At 43.8% G+C, this 24,691-nt stretch overlaps 1 protein-coding gene across 1 annotated transcript in view; it reads right to left on the bottom strand.

The window, feature by feature from the left end:
* LOC137346464 (multidrug and toxin extrusion protein 1-like) overlaps nt 1-24,691 on the bottom strand; it is a 69,446-nt gene that overhangs the window by 22,683 nt on the left and 22,072 nt on the right. The window contains exons 5-13 of the mRNA XM_068009916.1: nt 20,192-20,234; nt 16,684-16,728; nt 14,543-14,640; nt 12,755-12,852; nt 12,505-12,618; nt 8,603-8,670; nt 4,782-4,890; nt 1,816-1,891; nt 1,639-1,708 (exon numbers count right to left, since the gene is read on the bottom strand). Of these exons, the coding sequence (XP_067866017.1) occupies nt 1,639-1,708; nt 1,816-1,891; nt 4,782-4,890; nt 8,603-8,670; nt 12,505-12,618; nt 12,755-12,852; nt 14,543-14,640; nt 16,684-16,728; nt 20,192-20,234 (721 nt within the window). The remainder of the gene's footprint in view (nt 1-1,638; nt 1,709-1,815; nt 1,892-4,781; nt 4,891-8,602; nt 8,671-12,504; nt 12,619-12,754; nt 12,853-14,542; nt 14,641-16,683; nt 16,729-20,191; nt 20,235-24,691) is intronic.

Genomic DNA, 24,691 nt, shown 5'->3' with positions numbered 1-24,691 from the left:
TCAACACCGTCCAGGACAAAGCAGCCCGCTTGATTGTTTGCAAATTTGCAGCCATTCACTCCCTCCACCACCAAAGCACAGTGGCAGCAGTGTGTACCATTTACAAGATGCACTGCAGCAATGCACCAAGGCTCCTTAGGTACCTTCCAAACCTGCGACTTCTACCAACTAGAAGGACAAGGGCAGCAAATGCATGGGAACACCAGCACCTGCAAATTCCCCTCCAAGTCACACACCATCCTGACTTGGAACTATATCGCCATTCTTTCACTGTTGCTGGGTGAAAATCCTGGAACTCCCTTCCTAACAGCACTGTAGGTGTACCTATCTCACATGAACTGCAACAGTTCGAAAAGGCAGCTCACCACCACCTTCTCAAGGGCCATTAGGGATGGGCAATAAATGGTGGTCTAGCCAATGATGCCCACATCCCATGGATGAATGAATAAAAAAAACTGCTCTCTTTCCGTCAAACTTTAGCTTAAAACAAATAAATTAAAATTAAAAGTGCAGTGATCCCAGAACAGAAACACTTCAAACCATTCAGAGATGGCAGGCATTGGGGATGAATTCCTTTACCCTTCTCCCCCTTTAGCTTCAGTGGTGGTTCAGGCGGAGACTCCTTTTATGGAGGTATTTACCATGTGGACGATCCCACAGAAACCACATTTAGATATCTTTCACTATCAACACTGTCGATATCATTCTGAATTGCTTCACTCCTCCGGATATTACGAAGCAGCTGACTGCACTGGATCCAGTCAAGACAAGGGGGCTCAGATACTCCTGAAGGCCTGTGTACCACAGCGAGCTGCTGTCATACCCAGTCGTTTCAGTACAGCTATGAGATTGGCTTCGAATCGATCATTTGGAAACTCAGATATCTCCTGTTCTCAAAATACAGGATATTTAGGATACTTCGGGTGAAATGAGCTTGAGTGATCAGAGGCTTGGGTGCAGTAAAAACACTGGCACAGACCAGTTGGGCTGAATGGCGTATTTCTCTGCTGTAAAATTCTCTAAGATTGGATTGCATCGGTAACTGAGTAGAAACTGCAGTATAACACTATGAAGTGTGACATGCAGAATCTAACAGAAATGTGCTTTGGGGTTATTGTAAAATATTGGTTATGTTACTGGATCAGTAATTCTGACACCTGCACTAATGATCTTAGCATCATGAGTTAAAATCTCTACCGTGGCAGCTGGGGAGGTTGAAGTCAATTCATTGAATAAAAATCAGGAATAAAAAGCTAGCGTCAGTAATGGTGACTGTGGAATGACCAGATTGGCAAAGGAACCCATCTGGTTCATTGACATCCTTCGGGGGAGGAAATCTGCCATCCTTACCAAGTCAAGCCTATATGTGACTTGAGACCCACAGCAATGTGGTTGTCTCTTCACTGCCTCTGAGATGGCCCAGCAAGTCACTCAGTTGTTCTCAAGGGTAATTGGGGATGGACAACAAACGTTGGTCATGGCAGCAATGCCCATGTCCCATGACCTAATTAAAAAAGGTAAAACTACACTGATATAATACAATAAATTTAAAATAAAGGAGTTAACAATTAAAAGTAACAAACAAAAGAAATGTCACATGATAACCTGTATGAAAATCACAGATACTGAAATACTCACAGCCATGGAAGTAACCCAATGAAGAGCAGCATAGAGTGGAATTACTTCTGCAACTAAATGAACAATTTCTCTGGAAAAGGAGAAGAGGAATATCAGAGAGCTTTCAGCTGATTCTGAATCCATTTTGAAAATGCATGTTGATGAGTTTTTATTCTTGTAGAATTTGTTTTTACTAACTTGTCAGTGGTGAATATATAGCCCACCACATCCTTTATCGCTCCAATTATCACTGCATTAACTAAGGTAATGCACCCTGTGAAAATAAATGTAAAATATGAAGAATTCTCATCAAACTGGCGGGCAGCCATAAAGACGGGGCTAAAATGTGGCGAGTCGAAGAGACTTAGTAGTTGGCAGGAAAAAAGACAGAGGCGCAAGGGGAGAGCCAACTGTGCAACAGCCCCGACAAACAAATTTCTCTGCAGCACCTGTGGAAGAGCCTGTCACTCTAGAATTGGCCTTTATAGCCACTCCAGGTGCTGCTTCACAAACCACTGACCACCTCCAGGCGTGTATCCATTGTCTCTCGAGATAAGGAGGCCAAAGAAGAAAAAGTCTATTTGAAGATCGAGATAAACTTTTTACAGAGCATTGCAATTCACTGTTTATTTTTTCCCTCCCTTTTCCTAACACATGAACCCCATCCTCCCCCAGTTTTGTTTGCCTGGGAGTTTGATGGAACCTCCTCCCCCTCCTGTAACTTGCTCCAGGGACCTTCTTCCTGGATAAGCCTAGACAGTGAATGTGAATCTATTGACTGTGGTGTCATCACCATTGGACCTGATCCTGTCCTCACCCATTGTCCAGACCCACACATTGAATAATGATCAGGAGCTGGAACCAGAGCTGATTTTCCCCTCCCTAATCCAGATTGTTGAGGCCAATTGTACAAATCTAGCTGGAACCCAACTGAGATTAGTTAACTCAGCACAGATCAGGAATCAAACATGGCATCTTCCTAAAGATAAAATAAAAACAGAAAAGGATGGAAATACTCAGTTTGGATCAGTACAGCTCCAACACTCAAGAAGCCCAACACCATTCAGGACAGAGCAGCCTGCTTGATCGGCACCCCATCCACCACCTCAAACATCGACTTCTTCCACCACCGATGCACAGTGGCTGCAGTGTGTACCACCAACAAGATGCACTGCGGCAACTCACCAAGTCTCCTTCGGCAACACCTTCCAAACCCACAACTTCTACCAGCTGGAAGAACAAGGGTAGCAGGCACCGGGGAACACCACCACCTGAAAGTTCCCCTTCAAGTCACATCCTGATTTGGAAATATATCACTGCTCCTTCGCTGTCACTGGGACAGAATCCTGGGACTCTGAATAAAAGGGCCCGCCAGCAGTTGGATTGCTGAATCTGCAGCAACCACAGAAATGGAGAGGAGACCTGGGAAGGCTGCTCCCAGGGTCTCACTCTTACCTGGAGGTCCTGCTGTGGGATTTGAGGGGCTGCAGTGAAGTGAACTCACTCAAGGACAGGAGGAAGACGACACCCTCTCCAACTAAGCAGGTGTGGATGGAAGTGGCTGAGGAAGTCAGCAGCAGGAGTGTGGACAGTGTGCCAAGAGGATCCAGTACCTCAGGAGGGCAGGAAAGGTGAGTGGTAAAACACTCTCAGGTGCCAAGCCCCACACTCTGACTTGCCCAGTGTTCTCCTGCACAGCACTCCTCAGGACAACACACCTTGCAGCTCCACTCATTCCTCTCCCTGCAGGCACCTCATATCCCCATCCAAACAGCCAACACTCAACCTCAGCCTATTGTGCTTCCACACCCATGCCTCACTCAGTCCTCAAATGTTATCCTTCCCTCCTCTCTGCCCAAGCCATTACCGCCACTCACATCTCTCTGCTTTCTTTCCTTGCAGGAAAAGAGAGCACACAACTTGGCAAGAGGCAGAGGCTGGAGGTTGGACAGGTAGGTGTGGCCCTCCAGTCACAGACACCTTGTCAACCACTGGAAATGTGTACCCACCTGCTCCGCTGGGACGGAGATCTTGTTCCAGGAGGCTGCAGATTTCAGCAGTGATCTGCCATGAGAGCCTGAGGCACTGGTGCTCAGACATGTCGAGAGAGCTGATCCTCCGCCTGTAGACTCTGTGTTGGGAGTCTTGCCTCCTCCCAGCTGGAAGCAGGATTTACACAGTTATCCAGCTTTATCAATAATTGCCTTCAGCTTCCCTGGTAAAGGCAATGAGTTTGTGTGTTGGACACTTGGGGAATGGCCCAGCTTTAATCCCCAATCTGTTCTGAATTAGCTGAGCTGAGCAGGGTGGAGGGGGTAGATGGTATTGATAGGAATGGTGGTAAAAGTTATACATTGGCCTCAGTCCCCCTGGTTTAGGGAGGTGGAAAATCACCTTTTCTTTTGTCTCCTGATTTCTGTACAGTTTTGGTCCAGATATCTTTGGCTGCTTCATCAATAACCTTCCCTCTCTCACAAGGTTGGAAGGGGAACTGTTTGCTGATGAATTTTGCAGTACACAACTCCATTTATAACTCCTCCAATAATGAAACAGCCTACAGAAGGATCTGGATAATACCAAGGCTTGAACTGATAAATGACTGGTAACATTTGCACCATCTAAGTGCCAGGTTAATTACCAATTCAAATAAGAGAAAGTCCAGCCATCTCTGCTTAAACATCAACTATACCCCCATTGCTGAGCGTCCCATCACCAACCTCCTGGGGGTCAGGGGGTCACCATTGCCCAGAAAGGTAACTAGATCAGCCATACTGACACCTTGACTACAATAGCGAAGCACAGACTGAGAGATCTGGTCACTCAAAACCTCTTTCCCATCTGAAAGGCTCGAGTTGGGGGTGTGATGGAAGACTCACCATTTACCTGGGACAGCCAGAGCAACACTGAACACCACTCAGTGCTTGATTGGTTCCCCTGTCATTGGACCCAATCTCCAACCCCTTCATCCTGGCACATTCTGACACTATCTATTTCTTCGACAGCACCTTCCAAACCCACAACCTCTACTGCCTAGAACAACAAGGACAGCAGGTGCATGGGAACATCACCACTTGCAAGTTCCCTCCAGGTCACACACCATTCGGACTTGGATATCACTTGAATAAATAGAATTTTAGTCAATGAGTTTAAACTATTGGACTCACCAATGCAGCACAAAGCAACTTTAACAGAGTTTACAGCCTGCTCTGGATTTCTGGCACCCAGCGCATTACCCACATGAACAGTTACAGCCAGACTGTATCCTAAAGCAATCTGCAGGAGAAAGAATATAAACAGTTATTCTCTCTCTATCCCCCATTCAATTAGTTGCTGAAAGTAACTGCTCCATCAATGAATCTGTGGGTGGATGTAACAAGCAATTAGTAAGTCAAATGGCATGTTGTCCAGCACCATTCGTGATGACTCAGATACTGAAGCAGTCCGTGTAGAAATGCAGCAAGACCTGGACAATATCCAGGCTTGAGCTGATAGGGGGCAAGAAACATTTGCACCGCACAAATGCCAGGCAATGACCATCTCCAACAAGGGAGAATCTAACCATCTCTCTTGACTTTCAATGGCATTACCATCGCTGAATCCCCAACTATCAACATCCTGGCGGTTACCATTGAACAGAAACTGAACTGGAGTAGCCATATAAATACTGTGGCTACAAGAGCAGGTCAAAGGTGAGAAATCCTGCAGTGAGCCTTTGACAAGGTCCCTCATGGCTGACTGATACAAAAGGTGAAGTCACATGGGATCAGAGGGGAGCTGGCAAGATGGATACAGAACTGGCTCAGTCATAGAAGACAGAGGGTATCAGTGGAAGGGTGCTTTTCTGAATGGAGCGCTGTGACTAGTGGTGTTCCGCAGGGATCAGTGCTGGGACCTTTGCTGTTTGTATTGTTTATAAATGATTTGGAGGAAAATGTAGCTGGTCTGATTCGTAAGTTTGCAGACGACACAAAGGTTGGTGGAGTTGCAGATAATGATGAGGATTGTCAGAGGATACAGCAGGATATAGATTGGTTGGAGACTTGGGCGGAGAAATGGCAGATGGAGTTTAATCCGGACAAATGTGAGGTAATGCATTTTGGAAGGTCTAATGCAGGTGGGAAGTACACAGTAAATGGCAGAACCCTTAGGAGTATTGACAGGCAGAGAGATCTGGGCGTACAGGTCCACAGGTCACTGAAAGTGGCAACGCAGGTGGATAAGGTAGTCAAGAAGGCATACGGCATGCTTGCCTTCATCGGTCGGGGCATAGAGTATAAAAATAGGCAAGTCATGCTGCAGCTGTACAGAACTTTAGTTCGGCCACACTTAGAATATTGCATGCAATTCTGGTCGCCACACTACCAGAAGGACGTGGAGGCTTTGGAGAGGGTACAGAGGAGGTTTACCAGGATGTTGACTGGTCTGGAGGGCATTAGCTATGACGAGAGATTGGATAAACTCAGATTGTTTTCACTGGAATGACGGAGGTGGAGGGGCGACACGATAGAGGTTTACAAAATTATAAGTGGCATTGACAGAGTGGATAGTCAGAAGCTTTTTCCCAGGGTGGAAGAGTCAGTTACTAGGGGACATAGGTTTAAGGTGAGAGGGACAAAGTTTAGAGGGGATGTGCGAGGTAAGTTCTTTACACAGAGGGTGGTGAGTGCCTGGAACATGTTGCCGGGGGAGGTGGTGGAAGCAGGTACGATAGAGGCGTTTAAGAGGCATCTTGACAAATAAATGAATAGGATGGGAATAGGGGGATACGGACCCCGGAAGTGCAGAAGGTTTTAGTTTAGGCAGGCATCAAGATCGGCGCAGGCTTGGAGGGCCGAATGGCCTGTTCCTGTGCTGTACTGTTCTTTGGTCTTTGTTCTTTGAGTAACTCACCTCCTGACTCCCCAAAGCTTGTCCACCATCTACAAGGCACAAGTCACGAGTGTGATGGAATACTGTCCACTTGCCTGGATGGGTCGGCTCCAACAACACTAACAAAGCTTGACACCGTCCAGGACAAAGCAGCCTGCTCAATTTGCACCCCATCCACAAGCATGCACTCCGTCCACCACCGACGTACAGTTGCAGCAGTGTGTGTCATCAATAAGATGCACTGCAGCAACACACCAAGGCTCCTTAGACAGCACCTTCCAAACCCACGGCCTCTACCACTTAGAAGGACAAGGGCAGCAGATGCATGGGAACACCACCACCCGCATGTTCCCCTCCAAACCGCACACCATCCTGACTTGGGACTATATCGCCATTCCTTCATTGTTGCTGGGTCAGATCCTGGAAATCACTTCCCAACAGCACTGTGGGTGTATCTACCCCACATGGACTGCAGCAGTTGAAGAAGGCAGTTCGCCACCTTCTCAAGGGCAGTTAGGGATGGACAATAAATGCTGGCCTAGCCAGCGATGTCAGGAATTAATTTAACAAAATTGTTGGCCTTTATTGCAAGGGGGTTGTGTAGTATAGAGGTCTGAAAGGGTTAATGTTTGAAAGAGTGATAGTAAGTCCTCCCAGTGTAGTGATGATGTAATAGTCACATGGGTATTAGGCTCAGAAGCTGCTAGAAACATCATGAGAGGTGCTAGCTGGGCATGCTTAATGACAGTGTAAATAGTTATACATATAAAATAAACAAGTTACTATTTAGCCACACAAAGACTCTGAGACATCTATAAACAACACTCGAACTACGCTAGCAATAATGTACAACAGGTTGGAATATAAGAATAAGGCAGTCTTGCTGCAATTACACAGGGCTTTGGTGGGACCACATCACAAGTATCATGGAGGGCTTTTGTCTCTATCTGAGGAAAGGTATAGTTTCTTTGGAAGTAGTGCAACAAGTGTTCACTGGATTGATTCCTGGAATGAGACAGTTGTCCTATGAAGAGAGATTGAATAGAGTGGGCCTATACTGTCTGGAGTTTAGAAGAATGAGAGGTAATCTGACTGTAATCTTTATGATTCTGAGGGGGGTTGACAGAGTATATGCTGAGTGGCTGTTTCCACGGGCTGGAGAGTCGAGATCTAGGGGACTAAGTCTCACCAAATGATAATAGGTCAATCATTTAAGACTGAGATGAGGAGGAATTTCTTCACTCACAGGGTTACGAATCTTTGGAATTGTCTACCCCAAAGGGCTGTAGATGCTCATTTGGTGAGTATATTCCAGATTGAGATAGATAGACTTTTGGTCTATGGGGGAATCAAGGGATATGGAGTTCAGTTGGGAAAGTGGAATTCAGGTCCAAGATCAGCCATGACCTTATTGAATGGTGGAACAGACTCCAGAGACTATATGGCCGACTCCTGCTCCTGTTCCTTATTGTCCTTATGTCATAGCAACAAACAACAGCTTGAAAAAATGGAGCCTCCATCAGGGAACAGGAAAGGTTGAAGGAGAATCTGATCAAGGATTCCAAAAATACAAAAGGTTTTGAGAAGTTAAATGGTGAAAATTGCTTTCACTCAGTAACAAGGAGGCATGGCTCAGAATTATCATTAGAAAAACAAAGGGCAGGAGTAATACGAAATGTTTACACAGAGAGAGAGTTATTAGAACATGGCATACTATAGCACAAGGAGCTACTGAGGCAGAGACCGTAACATCACTGAGAAGGGAATTAGGTAAATATTTGAAAAGGAAGAATATAAAATAATGTGATGAAAGGACAGAGAAATGGGATTATAGAAGATAGCTCCAGTTGAAGAGTTAGCACCATTGCAGGCAAAACTGGGCTGAATGGCCTCATTCTTAACTTTAATTTTTGTGACTCTGAGTGGCTGGTTAGCAATTTTACAAATGTACTTGTGCTATTGTTGAAGATGCATTGGGTTTCTCCCATATTGTAATTGTCGTAAAAAGAGATGGTTTAACCTTCATTTAATGCATTCTCCAAGCAGTCAGAAGGATTTTGTTTCCCTGTTGTGTTGAACATACATTAGGCCTGTAAGTACAGAATCTTCAACTTACGGTGTACACTGCGTTCAGAACCTGAAAGATAATGGTCTGGGCTCCAAGTTGAACTCGATTAATTAACCCTGTGAACAGGAAGAGAACAAAGAGTAAGTTAAACTTTATTCAAGTAAACCAATATTAGGGGAGATAAATAAATGATGTAATAATAGCCTTTCAACAGAGCTGAAACAAATCTCTTATGCTTCTAATTTGGGGGTAGGGAGTCAGTGCCCCTTCTAATTACCCTGCCCTCATCTTCCTCCCTCCCTGGGAGCTCCATCAGAGGGGGTGGGGGAGGTGATAGGATTCCAGGATTCTGCCGATGCTGCTCAGAAGCCGCTGCCAGGATGTAATAAGAATGGTCTGATAATGGCTTCCCCTCTGATTGTCTCCTCCTCTGAAGAGCAGTGCCTGGCCTCCAAGTTGCTACTCCCCATGACAGCCCATGTGAGATCAGTAACTCAGCAGAGTACTGAACTGACCCTCAATCTCTGGTGCCATGTGCTAAAACATTCATTTATTTAAGATTTGTTTGATTTAATATGATAAGCACAGTCTGTACAGAGCAGTAATATGTTGAGGGATTGAGACAATGTAGAATTATAGAATCTTACAGCACAGAAGGAGACCATCAGTCTGTTGTGCCTGTGCTGGCCATTTGAAAGAGCTGTCCCATTTAATCCCATCATAAACTGCAAGAGTGAAATGGATACAGGACAATAATATTACCTTCCAAATAATACAATAAATATTCACACTGATAGAGGTTTACAAAGTTATGAGTGGATGGACAGAGTGGATAGTCAGAAGCTTTTTCCCAGGGTGGAAGAGTCAGTTACTAGGGGACATAGGTTTAAGGTACGAGGGGCAAAGTTTAGAGGGGATGTGCGAGGTAAGTTCTTTACACAGAGGGGGTTGAGTGCCTGGAACTTGCTGCCGGGGGAGGTGGTGGAAGCAGGTACGATAGCGACGATTAAGAGGCATCTTTACAAATACATGAATAGGATGGGAATAGAGGGATACAGTCCACGGAAGTGCAGAAGGTTTTAGTTTAGGCAGGCATCAAGATCGGCGCAGGCTTGGAGGGCCGAATGGCCTGTTCCTGTGCTGTACTGTTCTTTGTTCTTTGTTCTTTTTGTCTGACTGTTCCTATGGCTTGGTTTGCAAAACATTCCCTGCTGTCTTCCAACTCCCCAACTCCACCCTTCACTCTCTTTTCATTTTATTTAATGTAAAAATTGGTAAAGTGGTCAACAATAAAACAATAGAATTGGAAATGTAAAACCACACAAAAACAATTCTTCACAACAGATGTTAAAGCTCAACTCCTTCCCCTCTTCAACACATTCTGTAGATGAATAGAACTGATCAAGACACTGGGCTGAATTTGAAGAGTGTGCTGCAGTTCACGGTGGCGTATTCTAAGAACGGCCTGCATCCTGTGCAGATACGCCGTCCCTGAGGCCCCGTGATATTACATGTGGGGACTCATTTAAATAGAGGGAGCGGACCGCCGCCCCCAATGATGTAGAGGGGGTGGTCTCCGCGTCCCTGGCAACAGCCCTTACAAATAAGTTTAATTTTTAAAAGGTACAGATGTATGATTTTTAATACATCTAAAAATAAGTGATGGAGACCCTTCCCCAAACCCCCAATGGTCATTTCAGGCAATGAAATGTTCATCAGTTGATTATTCAAATACCCGAACTTTGCCCCTCAACCTTCAATCTCACCCTTCAACCCCACCATTCCCACATCCAATAAAAATTGATTCTCCCACTCCCCCACCCCACCTGCACTGAAAATTTTATTCCTCCCCCGTCCCCACCAGGTTCTCGCCCGGAACTCCGTACAGAGTTCCGAAGGGGCGCGGAGCACGAATGGTGGCACTAATATCGGAGTGGGACAGCCGCCACCTGTAGGGATGTTTATTTAAATATTTTAAATGTTCATCTACATATGCTGATGAAGGTCCCGCCACCAGGCGATTGGGGGGGGCTGCACCGAGTTCCTGCCGCCGCCGGTAATATGTGGCGGGCCCTTCTCAACCTCGCAGGTCTAGGCGGGCCTCTCCCCGCAGCATTTTACCGGCTCCCACGCCACGACCCGCGGCTTCAAGGGGCCGGTAAAATTCAGCCCTCTCAGTGCCAAATATCCACTGTATATAATCTGTCCCTTCACTGGCTGACTCCAGGGACCCTCGTTTTTCACTCAAAGACCTTCGATTTCTCAAATAGGTTTTTCAAAATAGGCCAACTTTCGGCCAATGATTCATGAAACTCCTTTCCCGTGTTTCCTACATTACAACAGTGACTTCACTTCAAAAAGTATTTCATTGGCAGTAAAATGTTTTCCGACATCCTGAGATCGTGACAGGAGCTGTATGAATGCAAACCTTTCTTCCTGATTCTGACATACACTCAGGGCACAGAGTGGAACTAAGTGTATCCTCTAATCAGCTACAGAAACTAAACAGAGAAGGTGATGAAGCAGCAAATGCTGTGAATCTCTGGTTAAGTTTCTGTATGATTTTGAGGAACGGCTTCACCTGGAATGTTGTTCGGTCTCAGACAAACATTCCAAGTGCTATTGCTTCTGAAAAGTTTCATAATTCTGATTCTTAGGACAACCTAGAGGTTAGTATTTGATGGAAAATGATTGCTCCTCTTCAGGAAAACATTAACATTAACTGAATTTGGGTGATTAGGCTTGGCATCGCTCTTTGCCTTTAGTCAGCTAAGCTTGATGTTCATATCTGTCAAGATTTCATCTCCTCAATACTCTGTTCGGGGGTGGGGGGAGAAATAAAGGATGAGTCATTTTTGTCAAAACAAGTTAACCAGGCACCAAACATTGGTAAAGGAAACCAGTCAGGTCCCCGAACAGCAAGAATACATGAATTATTGGATCATATTGTCAACTTACATCAAACATAGATTTTAATGTCTAATGCAGGTCCAGAATTTAGAACATGATGGTACAAAATGAATCTTGATTTGACAAATAGACTCTTGGTGTTTTGGCTTTCCTAATGTGTTTCGTGGGATAAAAATTGCTTCCAGATTTTATGGTAACATGGGCCATTTCCTGTCTCCATCACTTATTTGTTCATGGGATGCAAGCATCTCTGGCAAGGCCGGTATTTGTTTGCTATCGCTAATTGACCTTAAGATGGTGGTGGTGAGACACCCTCTTGAACTGCCGCAGTCCATTTGATGTCAGTACATCCACAGTGCTGTTAGTGAGAGAGTTCCAGGATTTTGACTCAGCAACAGGGATGTGATATAGTTCCAAGTCAGGATGTTATGTTGCTTGGAGGGGAACTTGGAGAAGGTGAGAATGTCACTTGCCACTTATCAGCCTGAATGTTTTCCTGGTCATGCTACATGCAGGCACAGACTGCTTCAGTACTCTTGCTTTAATGATACATTTGTGTGATTTCATAGTTGCTTTTCAATCTTCCGTTTCCTTGCCCTCTGCTGATTTTGCCATCTTATAATATTACTCTTAAACTATCCCTCAGTGTTTGCTTTGTCTATTGTATGGGGAATTGTGTATTGTGATTTGACTGGAGGGAAGATAATGGGGTAGAAATTAATCTTGTGATGATTGGGGTGAAGGGAGTGATAGTGAATTGGTAGCTCATTTCACACTGCACGGAAAAGACAAACACGTGGATTGACTCTCACACATTTACACAAGCAGCCAAGATGAATTTCACCCTCAATATTTTCATATTGTGTAAGTTTGTGAACCTTTGTAAACCTCATGACCATAGGGCAAAGAGTGGCCTTGCTTATCTGCTTTGAGAGTATCTATTTGGACTACATTTCATTGACTGATCTCTGTCTCCTTCAGCCCCAGTTAACAACAGTGAAAAGGTGTGTGTATATTTTCGTAGTGGGTAGCTTATTTACCTACTAGGAAAGTTCCAATATAATATGTCCACCATTCAATACAGAGCATAAACATGCTAGGAATTGCCAGGCGTATAAAGGGCCCCCACTCCTGCAGGCTGTCAGTAGACCATCCTACACAAAAGAAAAGAGTTACTGGCACAGGATAGAAAGTGTCTGAAAAGCACAGAAGGGTTAAGGAAAGTAGGACTATTTGGATATTGGCCATTTTATACCAATCTGAAAAGTTGAAATTGCCCCTGGACTCTACCTGCCCAGGTCCCAACGTACAATTTTTTCCATCGAATGTATGCAAGCAGGAGTAAAGCTTGACAGTACCAGGAAATGACACTGGCAACAGCTGAGCCTCTGAAAAACACCAAGTTCACATTTTAAAGGCAACTTCAAACAATTGATTTTTTTTACAGCATAGAAGGTGGCCATTCAAGTCCATGCCAGCTCTCCGTGGAGCAGTCCAGTCATTCCCACACCCGCTTGATCCCCGTAGCTCTGCAATTTTATTTCCTTCAAGGGCCCATCCAATTTCCTTTTGAAATCATTGATTGTCTCTGCTTCCACCACCCTCGTGGGCCATGTGTTCCAGGTCAACGGGAGGATATTGAAAGGGGTAAAAGAAATGAGAGACCTTGGAGTGCACATCCGCAGGTCCCTGAAGGTTGCAGGACAGGATGACAGAGTGGTGAAGAAGGTATATGGAATGTTTTCCTTTATTGGCCAAGGTATAGAATACAAAAGCAGGGATGTAAAGCTGGAACTGCATAAAACACTGGTGAGGCAACATCTGGATTATTGCATACAGTTCTGGTCACCACATTACCGGAAGGACATAATTGCTCTGGAGAGAGCACAGAGGAGATTTACAAGAATGTTGCCGGGGGCTTGAAAGTTGCAGCAATGAGGAAAGATTGGATCGGCAAGGGTTGTTCTCCTTAGAACAGAGGAGGCTGAGGGCTGACTTAATAGAGATGGACAAAATTATGAGGAGCCTATATAGAGTCGACAGGAAGGACCTGTTTCCCCTCGCGGAGAGGTTAATTACCAGGGGGCACAGATTTAAGGTGATTGGTAGAAGGATTCGAGGGCACATGAGGAAAAGCATTTTCAACCAGAGGGTGGTGGGTGTCTGGAATTCACTGCCAGGAATGGTGGTGGAGGCAGAAACCCTCAATTCTTTTAAAAGGAACCTGAAGTGCAGTAACCAGCAAGGCTGTGGACCAGGTACTGGAAGGTGGGACTAGATTGAGCAGCTAGTTTTTTTTGGCTGACATGGACATGATGGGCTGAATGGCCTCCTTCTGTGCCATAATTTTTCTATGGTTCTATGTTTCATTACTTCTGCACATTCCTCCTGCATTTCCTGCCCAAAACCTGCAATCTGTGTCCCCTTGTTCTTGTACCATCAGTTAATGGCAACAGTTTTTCCTTGTCTAACTTATCTATGCCTGTCATAATCTTGTACACCTCTATCAAATCTCCCCTCAATCTCCTTTGCTCCAGGGAGAACAACCCCAGCTTTCCCAACCTAACCTTGTAAGTAAAATCCCCCAGCTCTGGAGCCATTCTGGTAAATCTCTTCTGCACCCTCTCAAGGCGCCTCATATCCTTCCTAAAATGTGGTGAACTGAACTAGATGCAATATTCTAGTTGAGGCCTAACCAGAGCTTTATAAAGATTCAGCATAACTTCCCTGCTTTTGTATTCAGTGTCTCTATTTATGAAGCTCAATATCCCATATGCTTTGCTAATCACTCTCTCAGTATGTCCTGCCACCTTCAAAGATCTATGCACTTGCACCCACGGTCACTGTTCCTGCATACTCTTTAGAACTGCACCATTAAGTCTATATTACCTCTCCCTACCCCTTCTGCCAAAATGCATCACCTCACAATTCTCTGTATTAAAATCCATTTGCAACTTATCTGCCCATTCTGCTAGCCTATCTATGTCCTGTTGCAGGTTGTTGTTTGGGTTGTTTGTTTTCTGTGAACATTTCATTAATAGATATTTTATCATTTTTTAAAATTTGTTTGCTACTTACGGCACTCCCAGCATCAGCACAAAGAGGAAGAGATAATTGATGACTGCATTCAAGATGTTGGCTATGAAACCAGTGAAAAGCTGAGGCAAGATGATCCCCTGAAGTGGGAACAAAACAATAAAGTTGGGATTGCCGTTCAATAAACCAACAGTGTGTGTGGCATGGTGCCAGTATAGCGGGAAGGTAGGGTACAACTGTTCTCCCAATGGCCATGTTAAGGGTACAATGTACCCCTGATCTAAGAGGATCCCTTTTCCTTCACTTTGATCAGGCTCATTGCTGGAACTTGCCTGTTTCTAGGTGCCCACTACTCACATACGTTAGCAAATTCAAATTCCCTGTGTTCTCGGGAACAACCCTATCTACCATTGAGTTTCCCCAGAGTGCAGGAGATTTGAATTGACTGGTTTCAGTCAATAGCCTCTGACCACTTAACCATTCTCCCGATGCTGTCATTCCACCCACTCTGAGTTGAATTCACCAACGAAACAATCTATAAATATGGGAAGCTAAGGGTTCCTTCTTTGAGATCTTGCTTCCAAGTGAATATGTGCATGTTTGTGAGTGTGTGCAATAGCATTACCAACTGGGAGTATATCAGCAATATCTTAGAAGTAACCAGTAACCAGGAGCTGAGTCTAAGCCAGCCATATCAAGACCATGATTACAAGGCAGGATGGATACTGAGTACTCTACAATGAGTGGCTCACCTCCCGATCCCTCATAGCCTCTCTACAATCTCGAAGTCATGAAACTGCTGGAATATAGAAACTGATGAAGTTTGACTTGCTGTATTGGTGCCCCTAGACTCAGTATCCACTCCCTCTGCCACTGGTGCACTGTGACTGTGACTGCAGTATCTACTATCTACAGGACGCACTGCAGATTCACACCCAGTTTCCCTTTGACAGGATATCACCCACCGATGGTCATAACTCTACCGTTAAAACAAAACAAAAGCAACAATGTCATGGGAACGCCATCATGTGCAGCTTCTCTCCTGTCCCAAACCATCCCGACTTGGACATTTGTTGCTGCTTCTTCATTGTCCTGGGTCATTATCCTGGAATTTCCTAACTCCCATCAGGGGAGCACTAGGACTACACGGACTGCAGTTGTTCAGGAAGAAGACGCGCCATCACCTTCTCGAGGCAAATAAGGATGAACAATAAATGTGGCTTTTCCAGCACTGTACACATCCTGAGAACAAACTGAAAGGGTGGACATCACTCCACTGGGGTAAGTGAGAATCTAAGTGCCAGCGTGAAGGTGCTGTCTCTCAGCATTTTGCTGAGGAACAATATACTGTCAGTAATAAAAACTGACATGATGGTAATTTTCACATTCACAGACTGGGTGATAATCTGGTAAAGCAGCTCGCCTGCCCATTGTCAAAGCCACACGATTTTATCCCTGTGATTTTAATGGCATGAAAATTAGACGGGTTCCACATTGGGCGATTGTCTCCACCAGATTACAGTCCAGGCAATGAAGGTAGATATTACCCTCACTTGATCCCTTTGGTCTGAGAAACCAGTTTCATTTATTTAGCTACAAGGAGTAGTTGAGGTGAATGGTAAAGATGTATTTAAGGAGAAACTGGATAATCACATGAGGGAAAAAGGAATAAAAGGATATGTGATGTGGTTAGCTGAAGAAGGCTGGGAGGAGGTTGGTGTAGAGCACAAGACCAGTGTGGATCTGTTGGGCTAAATGGCCTGTTTCTGTGCTGCAAAGGCTTTGTAATTGTAGCCACTTTTTCCAAATATCATGAATCTTCTGCCTGATTTCCTTTATATGAAAGGGCAATGCAATGAAACCGAAGACTTGAAAATATATCTTACCGCAATAATTATTAAAGTAATTTAACGCTCACTCCAAAACTCAGTGTCCGCCGTTGGTGGCCGTGCCTTCACCAGCCGAGGCCCAAAGCTCTGGAATCACCTTTATAAACATCTCTGCCTCTACCTCACCTTCCTTCATCTCTAACCTCTTTGACCTGATCTTTTGGTCTTCTGCTTTAATATGTTTTTATGTGGCTCAGTGTCATATTTTGTTTTATAATGCCTTGTGAAGTGCCATGGGACATTCTAGTACAGTAAAGCAGCCATATAAATGCAAGTTATTGTTGTTAACTATACCTGATTCTGAAGGTATTTGACCTCTACAATATAGAGAAATGTTGCCTGAGAAAGAATACAGAAAATAGTTAGCAGCAGATAATGTATTAAGAAAGTTACATTAATAATTCTGACATGCTCAGTAAAGACATCTCATATTCCTAACTTTCACGATACAAATTTTATTCAATGTGGACTTCTTGAAATTGTCCACTTTTTTAAAAGGATAGGTCAATGTGCTGCAAAGATGGCCACTGAAAGTCAGATGACCTGGCCTGTGTATTCAAAATCTGCCTCACTGTCTTGAAAGGTCACAAGGTTACCTTCCAGACAAATATTCTGAAACCATCAAGAGACGTTCCTGAATTGAATGGGTTATTCTGAAGCAAAGAAGGTCTGAGGTAGCTATACTTATCCGGACATCAATAGATAACCATGGATTCCACATCCTGGTCCATTGTCTGGTCACTCCAGGGGAGAAGGTCATGTGTCAACTGACAAAAATGCTAATGTTATGGATTTTGACCTTAAAAGGTAGCCCGTTGGAGAAAGCATTATGGAAAGCAGTCCAGCGAGAGGCTGTGGCAAGAGATCCAGCCTATACAAGGAAGAAGCCATGCTGATAATTCTACACTTAATCTTGAGTGTCTTGAGTTACAGGAAGACATAGACGGGATGGTCAAATGGGCAGAAAAGTGGCAGATGGAATTTAACCCTGAAAAGTGTGAGGTGATACACTTTGGAAGAAGTAATGTGACATGGGAGTATTCAATGAATGGCCTGACACTGGGAAGTTCCGAGGAACAAAGGGACCTTGGCGTGTTTGTCCATAGATCTCTGAAGGCAGAAGGGCAGGTTAATAGGGTTGTGATAAGGCATATGGGACACTTGTCTTTATCAATCGAGGCATAGATTACAAAAGCAGGGAGTTGTATAGAACTTTGGTACGGCCACAGCTGGAGTACTGTGTGCAATTCTGGTCGCCGCATTATAGGAAGGATGTGATTGTACTGGAGGGGGTGCAGAAGCGATTCACCAGGATGGTGCCTGGGATGAAACATTTATGCTAGGAAGAGAGGTTGGATCAGCTTGGGTTGTTTTCGCTGTAGCAGAGAAGACTGAGGGGTGACCTGATCGAGGTGTACCAGATTATGAGGGGCATGGACAGGGTCGATCGGGAGCAACTGTTCCCCTTAGTTGAAGGGTCAGTTACGAGGGGACACAAGTTTAAGGTGAGGGTCAGGAGGTTTAAGGGAGATTTGAGGAAGAACTTTTTTACCCAGAGGGTGGTGACGGTCTGGAATGGCCTGCCTGGGAGGGTGGTAGAGGCAGGTTGCCTCACATCCTTTAAAAAGTACCTGGATGAACACTTAACACGTCATAACATTCAAGGCTATGGGCCAAGTGCTGGCAAATGGGATTAGGTAGACAGGCCAGGTGTCTTTAATGCATCGATGCAGACTCGATTGCCCAAAGGGCCTCTTCAGCACTGTATTATTCCGTGATTCTGTGTGATTCTGTGATCTTGCTGCAGCAAAGAACTTAAAGTGACCACCACCTCCAGCCTGAAGTCTTAATCACCAGAATTCTAGAACACCTCAAAAAGTTTAAGACTACAAACACCCAGGCCTGCACCTTTCAAGAAGACTGTCCTACTTTGACGATTCAACAAGTTTTCCATGAACCACGAATATCTACGTCACTTTAAACCATTTACCCTTCTCCTCTCTATCTATCTATTCTCGTGTATACATGTGTGAATGAATGGACTGAATTTTCTTCTCCCACCACCGGGAGCGGCAGTTCGCATGTGAAAGCTGCGTACCGCCATGCCATGTGACCTACCACGTGGCAGCCCAACATAATATGCCGGTTGAGCCGTCCCGTTTCCCCTCCCCCAGCCTAATCAAGTGGTGGGGTGGGCTCTGCGATGCCAGCAATGGCATTTTTCAAGGTCAGCCAGCACTGCTGCTACATTTAAATTTTTAAAGCCCGACACCCGCAATACACCGCAAAATAAACCATCGCCCCTTCCCCCCAGTAACGCTTACATCTAATAGTTGCCTTCTGCCCCTACCCCCCACTTACGAAGAAGAATTGACCAGAATAATTAAACAAAGCACAATTGTAGGCAATTGGGAGGTGAACAGTGGGAACTACCTGCACCCCTTTAATACTTGTCTGTAACAATTCCCTCAAAGGTTTGACCCAGACCTGCATTGGGATTAAGTTCAACCTGACTGCAGACCATTTACACAGGTCCTCTATGACCCAAGCTATAGCTACATAGAAGTTTAAAAATCTGAGCACTGGATAACCATATCAGCTGTGGCTCAATTTGTAGTAAACTCTCTTTTGACTCAGAAGGTTGCGCATTCAAATCCCTCAAAAATCTACGCCGACAGTTATTGTGCAGGGAGTGCTGCACTGTTAGAGGTGCTGTTTTTCAGATGACTCGCTAAAAGGTGACCCTGTCCATTCTGTCATGTGAACATCAAAGATTTTGAAATGCAGTGGAGTTGTACCTGATGTCCTGACTAATATTTATCTCTCAATCAACATCACATAAAAAACAGATTATCCGGTTATGTGTCGCATTGCTGTTTCTGGGGGTTTGTTGTTGCAAATTGACTCCTGTGTTTCCTACATTACAACAGTGACTACAATTCACTACTTAACTGCCTGTAAAGTGATTTGGGATGTCCTGAGATCATGAAAGGTATATAAATGCAAGTCTTTCTTTTGAGATTTAAGGGTACTAAGTGTTGGATGATTGACTGAAGAGTGATATCTCCTTAAGATCTCGGTATGCTAATGAGCTGAGTACTAGGATGCAGTCATGTTACTATAAGCCAGAGCCATTCTGCAACTGTAACACCCAGAAGAAGGTTCTGTAAATAGTTTGCTCTGTACTGTATATAATAGTTAAGAAACCTGTTTGAGATCTTCAGCAGGAAGACTCCACACATCTCATTTATGTTGCATCAGACAACATAAAGAACTCATTACACCAAGGACCTCCCCCATTGACTAAGTAGGTAAATGCACCAGCCAATCTGTAAGTGAGTCAATTCAGATAGCTGAGCATTGAGCAGGAACAAAGGAGCACCTGAGACATTGTTATTGGCCTCAACAATCCTGGGCAATGAGGTTACGGAATGAGCCATTCTTGATAAACTGTTCGTTATCATGGAAAATCTGTGTGGTCTGTGTGTTTGTGTCAGATTGTGTTTGTTAGATTCACCTGTGATGCTCCTTATGTTCAGACAGTTTCCAATTATCACTCTTCAGCTCTCATCTAGGGAACAGTAACTAGGTTAAGGTATTGGAACTCTGCTGGCACCTGCCTTTGGATTGTTCAAGACTTCTTCCAGTATCTAAATATGGGGCACTGAGTCCCAGTTAGTCACAGGGAGCTCCAGTGTGATCTTTTGGATTCTTTTGGTCTGTTCATACTTCAGGTCACTATGGACTTCAGTTTTTGAACAAACTATGTGTGTGTGTGTGCAATCTATAATAATTTACTTACAGGAAGACCAGGAATAAATATCTTCACGTAGAGTTGTGTTAACCTGCAAGAAAAATAGAACATGCAAATTAGGAGCAGGAATAGGCCACTCGGCCCTTCGAGCCTGCTCCGCCATTCAATAAGTACATGGCTGAACATTTGCACCTCGCCCTGATAACCTTCCACCCTCTTGCTTATCAAGAATCTATCTACCTCTGCCTTAAAAATATTCAAAGACTCTGCTTCCACTGCCTTTTGAGGAAGAGAATTCCAAAGACTCACGACCCTCTTAGAGAAAACGATTCTCATCTGACTTAAATGGGCTAACCCTTATTTTTAAACAGTGAACCCTAGTTCTCGATTCTCCAATAAGGGAAACATCCTTTCCACATCCACCCTGTCAAGACCCCTCAGGATCTTATATGTTTCAATCAAGTCTTCTTACTCTTCTAAATTCCAGCAGATACAAGCCTAGCCTGTCCAATCTTTCCTTGTAAGACAGCCTGACCATTCCAGGTGGTAGTCGAGTAAACCTTCTCTGAATTGCCTCCAACACATTTACATCATTCCTTAAATAAGGAGACTAGTACTGTACACAGTACTCCAGATGTGGTCTCACCAATTCCCTGTATAACTGAAGCATAACCTCCCTACTTGTATATTCAATTCCCCTCGCAATAAATGATGACATTCTATTAGCTTTCCTAATTACATGCTGTACTGGCATAGTAACCTTTTGTGATTCACGCACTAGGACAACCAGATCCCTCTGCATCTCAGAGCTCTGGAATCTCTCACCATTTAGATAATATGCTTCTTTTTTATTCTTCCTGCCAAAGTGGACAATTTCACACTTCCCCACATTATGCTCCACTTGCCAGGTCTTTGCCCACTAACTTTACCCTTATGTCCTCTTCACAAGTTACTTTCCTACCTATCTTTGTGTCATCAGCAAACTTAGCAACCATTCCTTCGGTCCCTTCATCTAAGTCATTTATGTAAATTGTAAAAAGTTAAGGCCCCAGCACAGATCCCATGGCACACCACTTATTACATCTTGCCAACCAGAAAATGACCCATTTATGCCTACTCCTGTTTCCCGTTAGCTAACCGATCTTCTATCTATGCCAATATGTTACTCCCTCCACCATGAGCTTTTATTTTCTGCAATAACCTTTGATGTGGCACCTTATCAACTGCCTTCTGGAAGTCTGAGTACAATACATCCACCGATTCCCCTTTATCCACAGCACATGTAACTCCCTCAAAGAACTCCAATAAATTGGTAAAACATGATTTCCCTTTCATAAAACCTTGTTAACTCTGCCTGATTACCTTGAATTTTTCTAAATGCCCTGCTATAACGTCTTTAATAATAGCTTCTAACATTTTCCCTAAAACAGATGTTAAGCTAAATGGCCTGTAGGTTCCTACTTTCTGTCTCCCTCCGTTTTTGAATAAAGGAATTACATTCATTATTTTCCAATCTAACGGAACCTTCCCTGAATCTGGGGAATTTTGGAAATTTAAAACTAATGCATCAACTATCTCACTAGCCACTTCTTTTAACCCTAGGATGAAGTCCATCAGGACCTAGGGACTTGTCAGCCTGCAGCTCCAACAATTTGTTCAGTACCACTTCCCTGGTGATTGTAATTTTCTGGAGTTCCTCCCTCCCTCCATTTCCTGACTTACAGCTAACACTGGGATGTTACTTGTATCCTCAATAGTGAAGACCGATGCAAAATATCTGTTCAATTCATCTCCTTATTATCCATTATTAATTCCCCAGACTCACTTTCTATAGGACCAATGCTCACTTTGTTAACTCTTTTCTTTTTTCAGTATCTATAGAAACTCTTACTATCTGTCTTTATATTTCCAGCCAGCTTTCTCTCATACTCTAATTTTACCTACCTTATCAATCTTTTAGTCATTCTTTGCTTTAATATATTCTGTCCAATCCTCTGACCTGCCGCCCATCTTTGTGCAATTATAGGTTTTCTCTTTAAGTTTGATGTTATCTTTAACTGTTTTAGTTAACGACGGATGGCAGGTCCCACCCTTGGAATTTTTCTTTTTCTTATTGAAATGTATCCATTCTGTGTATTCTGAAGTATCCTATTAAATGTCTGCCATTGCATCTCTATTGACCTATCCCTTAACCTGATTTGCAAGTTCACTTTAGCTCGCTCTGCTTTCATGCCCTCATAACTGTCCTTGTTTAAGTTTAAAATACTCATCTTGGACCCACTCTCCTCTCCCTCAAAGTGAATGTAAAATTCAATCATATTATGATTGCTGCTACCTAGGGGCACCTTAACTATGAGGTCATTAATTAATTCTATCTCGTTGCACAATACCAGGTCTAGTGTAGCCCTGCTCTCTGGTTGGCTCCAGAGCATATTGTTCCAAGAAATCATCCTGAAAATATCCTATGTACTCCTCATGTTGGCTACCTCTGCCCATCTGATTTTTCCAGTCTATATGCAGGTTAATTATCGCTTTACCTTTTATGACAAGCTGCCATTATTTCTTCCTTTATACCCCGTCCTAAAGTCTGGTTAATGTTAGGTGCCTGTACACCATTCCCACAATCTTCTTGCCTATATGATTTCTCATCTCTACCCAAACTGCTTCTACATTCTGGTCTCCTGAACTTAGGTCATCCCTCTCTATTGTGCTAATACCATCATTAATAACAGAGCTACCCCTCCACCTTTTCTGAGCTTCCTGTCCTTCCTAAATATCATGTATCCTTCAATATTCAGGTTCCAATCTATGTCGTTCTGCAGCCATGTCTCTGTAAAGAAGATGCTGGTAACAAGAGGAAAACTATCGAACGTCACTATCTGATCATAAAAATATAAAAAACAGGAGCAGGAACAGATCATAAAGCCCCTCGAGCCTGCTCTCCATTCAATAAGATCATGGCTGATATTGACCTCAATTTCTCTTTCCTTCCCAATTCCCATATCTGTTAATTTTCCTTGAGTCCAAAAATCTAACAATCTCAGCCTTGATTATACACAGCAACTGAGCATCCACAGCCTTCTGGGGGAGAGAATTCCAAAGATTCTTAAGCCCCTGAGTGAAGAAATTTCTCCTCATCTCATTCCTAAATGAATCAAAGATAAACTTAAATTGAAGTAGCAAAGTCTTGCAGCACAGTGAAGTACCAACATCCTGTGCCCCAGCAATGAAGGCAGCAAGTTAGATCTGCCACATAGCGGAGTCTCAGGCAGGTTTCACTGGGAGACACAATACAAGAAGGGAAAGAACATATCATGGAGATGGTCACCCCAGGCAACACTAATGTTTCTACTCATATCTAGTCTGGTAAAACAATGATACAGGCATGAAATCAACATTCATTGTACTGCCTCATTTACATATGTAAGGGACCAGATGTCTCTTTTATTCAACTGCCCAGGACACCTGGAAAACTGCCTTTACCAATATGGCTGTTATATTGTTCTGCATGTTTATCCATCGTACCACATCAACCACTACTGCCCAACAGTCTGTATACCAAACAAACATGGTATCATTTCATGTAAAGATGTGTAAAATATAAGAGATCCACACTCCAGTATCTGTGTCAAAAAGTCTCATTATTTCAGAGCTCTGGGAACCACAATACGTAACATGGTAGCAGCAAGGTGTTTGTAAGTAGAACTCAAACTGTATGAGTGATGTAAATGCTGAACTTGATCCTGGAAAAAACAAGATGTCTGCCGCCACAGCAATGAATGCGCAGTTCCAACCATGATGATTTGGGAGGCTGACAACATCGTGGAGGAATTCATAAAGTTGAAGCAAAAGTGAAAATTGACACTCAGTAATTTTCTGAAAGGCACGTGTGAAGAGGAAAAGGTGAGCTGCATCCTTTTGAGGACATACAGGAGAGAAAGGATTAGTCTTTTCAATATTTGGGAAATGAGTAAGAACGACAGTAAAAACCCAGACAAGATTTTTGAGAAATTCAGTAAACTTCTTCAGCCAAAGTCAAACCATCAGATCCTCCGTTATGAATTTCAGAGCTTGCAACAGAAACAAAGTGAACCTGTTGAAAATTACTTCACAAGATTGAGAAACATAGCCAGCAGATGTAAATTCAAGGATAAAAGCCTGGTGGATCAGCTCATTTGGGGTTCTGCACACTCTGATGCACAAAAAGTTCTAATTGAAAAGGACAAGCTGACAATATCACAGGCTGTAGACACTGCCAAAGCACATGAAGCCACGAGTAGACAGATCAAGACATTGATTACCCAAACAGCTAGCATTCAGTTTAGTCAAGAGAAAGGAAACAGGGTTGATGCAGTAAAACAGCAACAAAGTAAGGCACACCAGAGAGCGAGAAAGATATGCAAGAGATGAGGATGACGACATGAGTTCGCAGACAGAGAGACATGTCCCGCATACAGATCAAACTGCAGAGCTTTTGAAAGGCCCAATCACTGGAAGAAAATGTGCAGGATGGTACAAATTCCTACATCTACCTTTTGGCCTTAAAGT

This window comes from Heterodontus francisci, chromosome 30 (genome assembly GCF_036365525.1).
Source record: "Heterodontus francisci isolate sHetFra1 chromosome 30, sHetFra1.hap1, whole genome shotgun sequence".
Taxonomy (NCBI): domain Eukaryota; kingdom Metazoa; phylum Chordata; class Chondrichthyes; order Heterodontiformes; family Heterodontidae; genus Heterodontus; species Heterodontus francisci.
The sequence above is the reverse complement of the archived record's forward strand: the minus strand, read 5'-3'. Positions and strand labels throughout refer to the sequence as shown.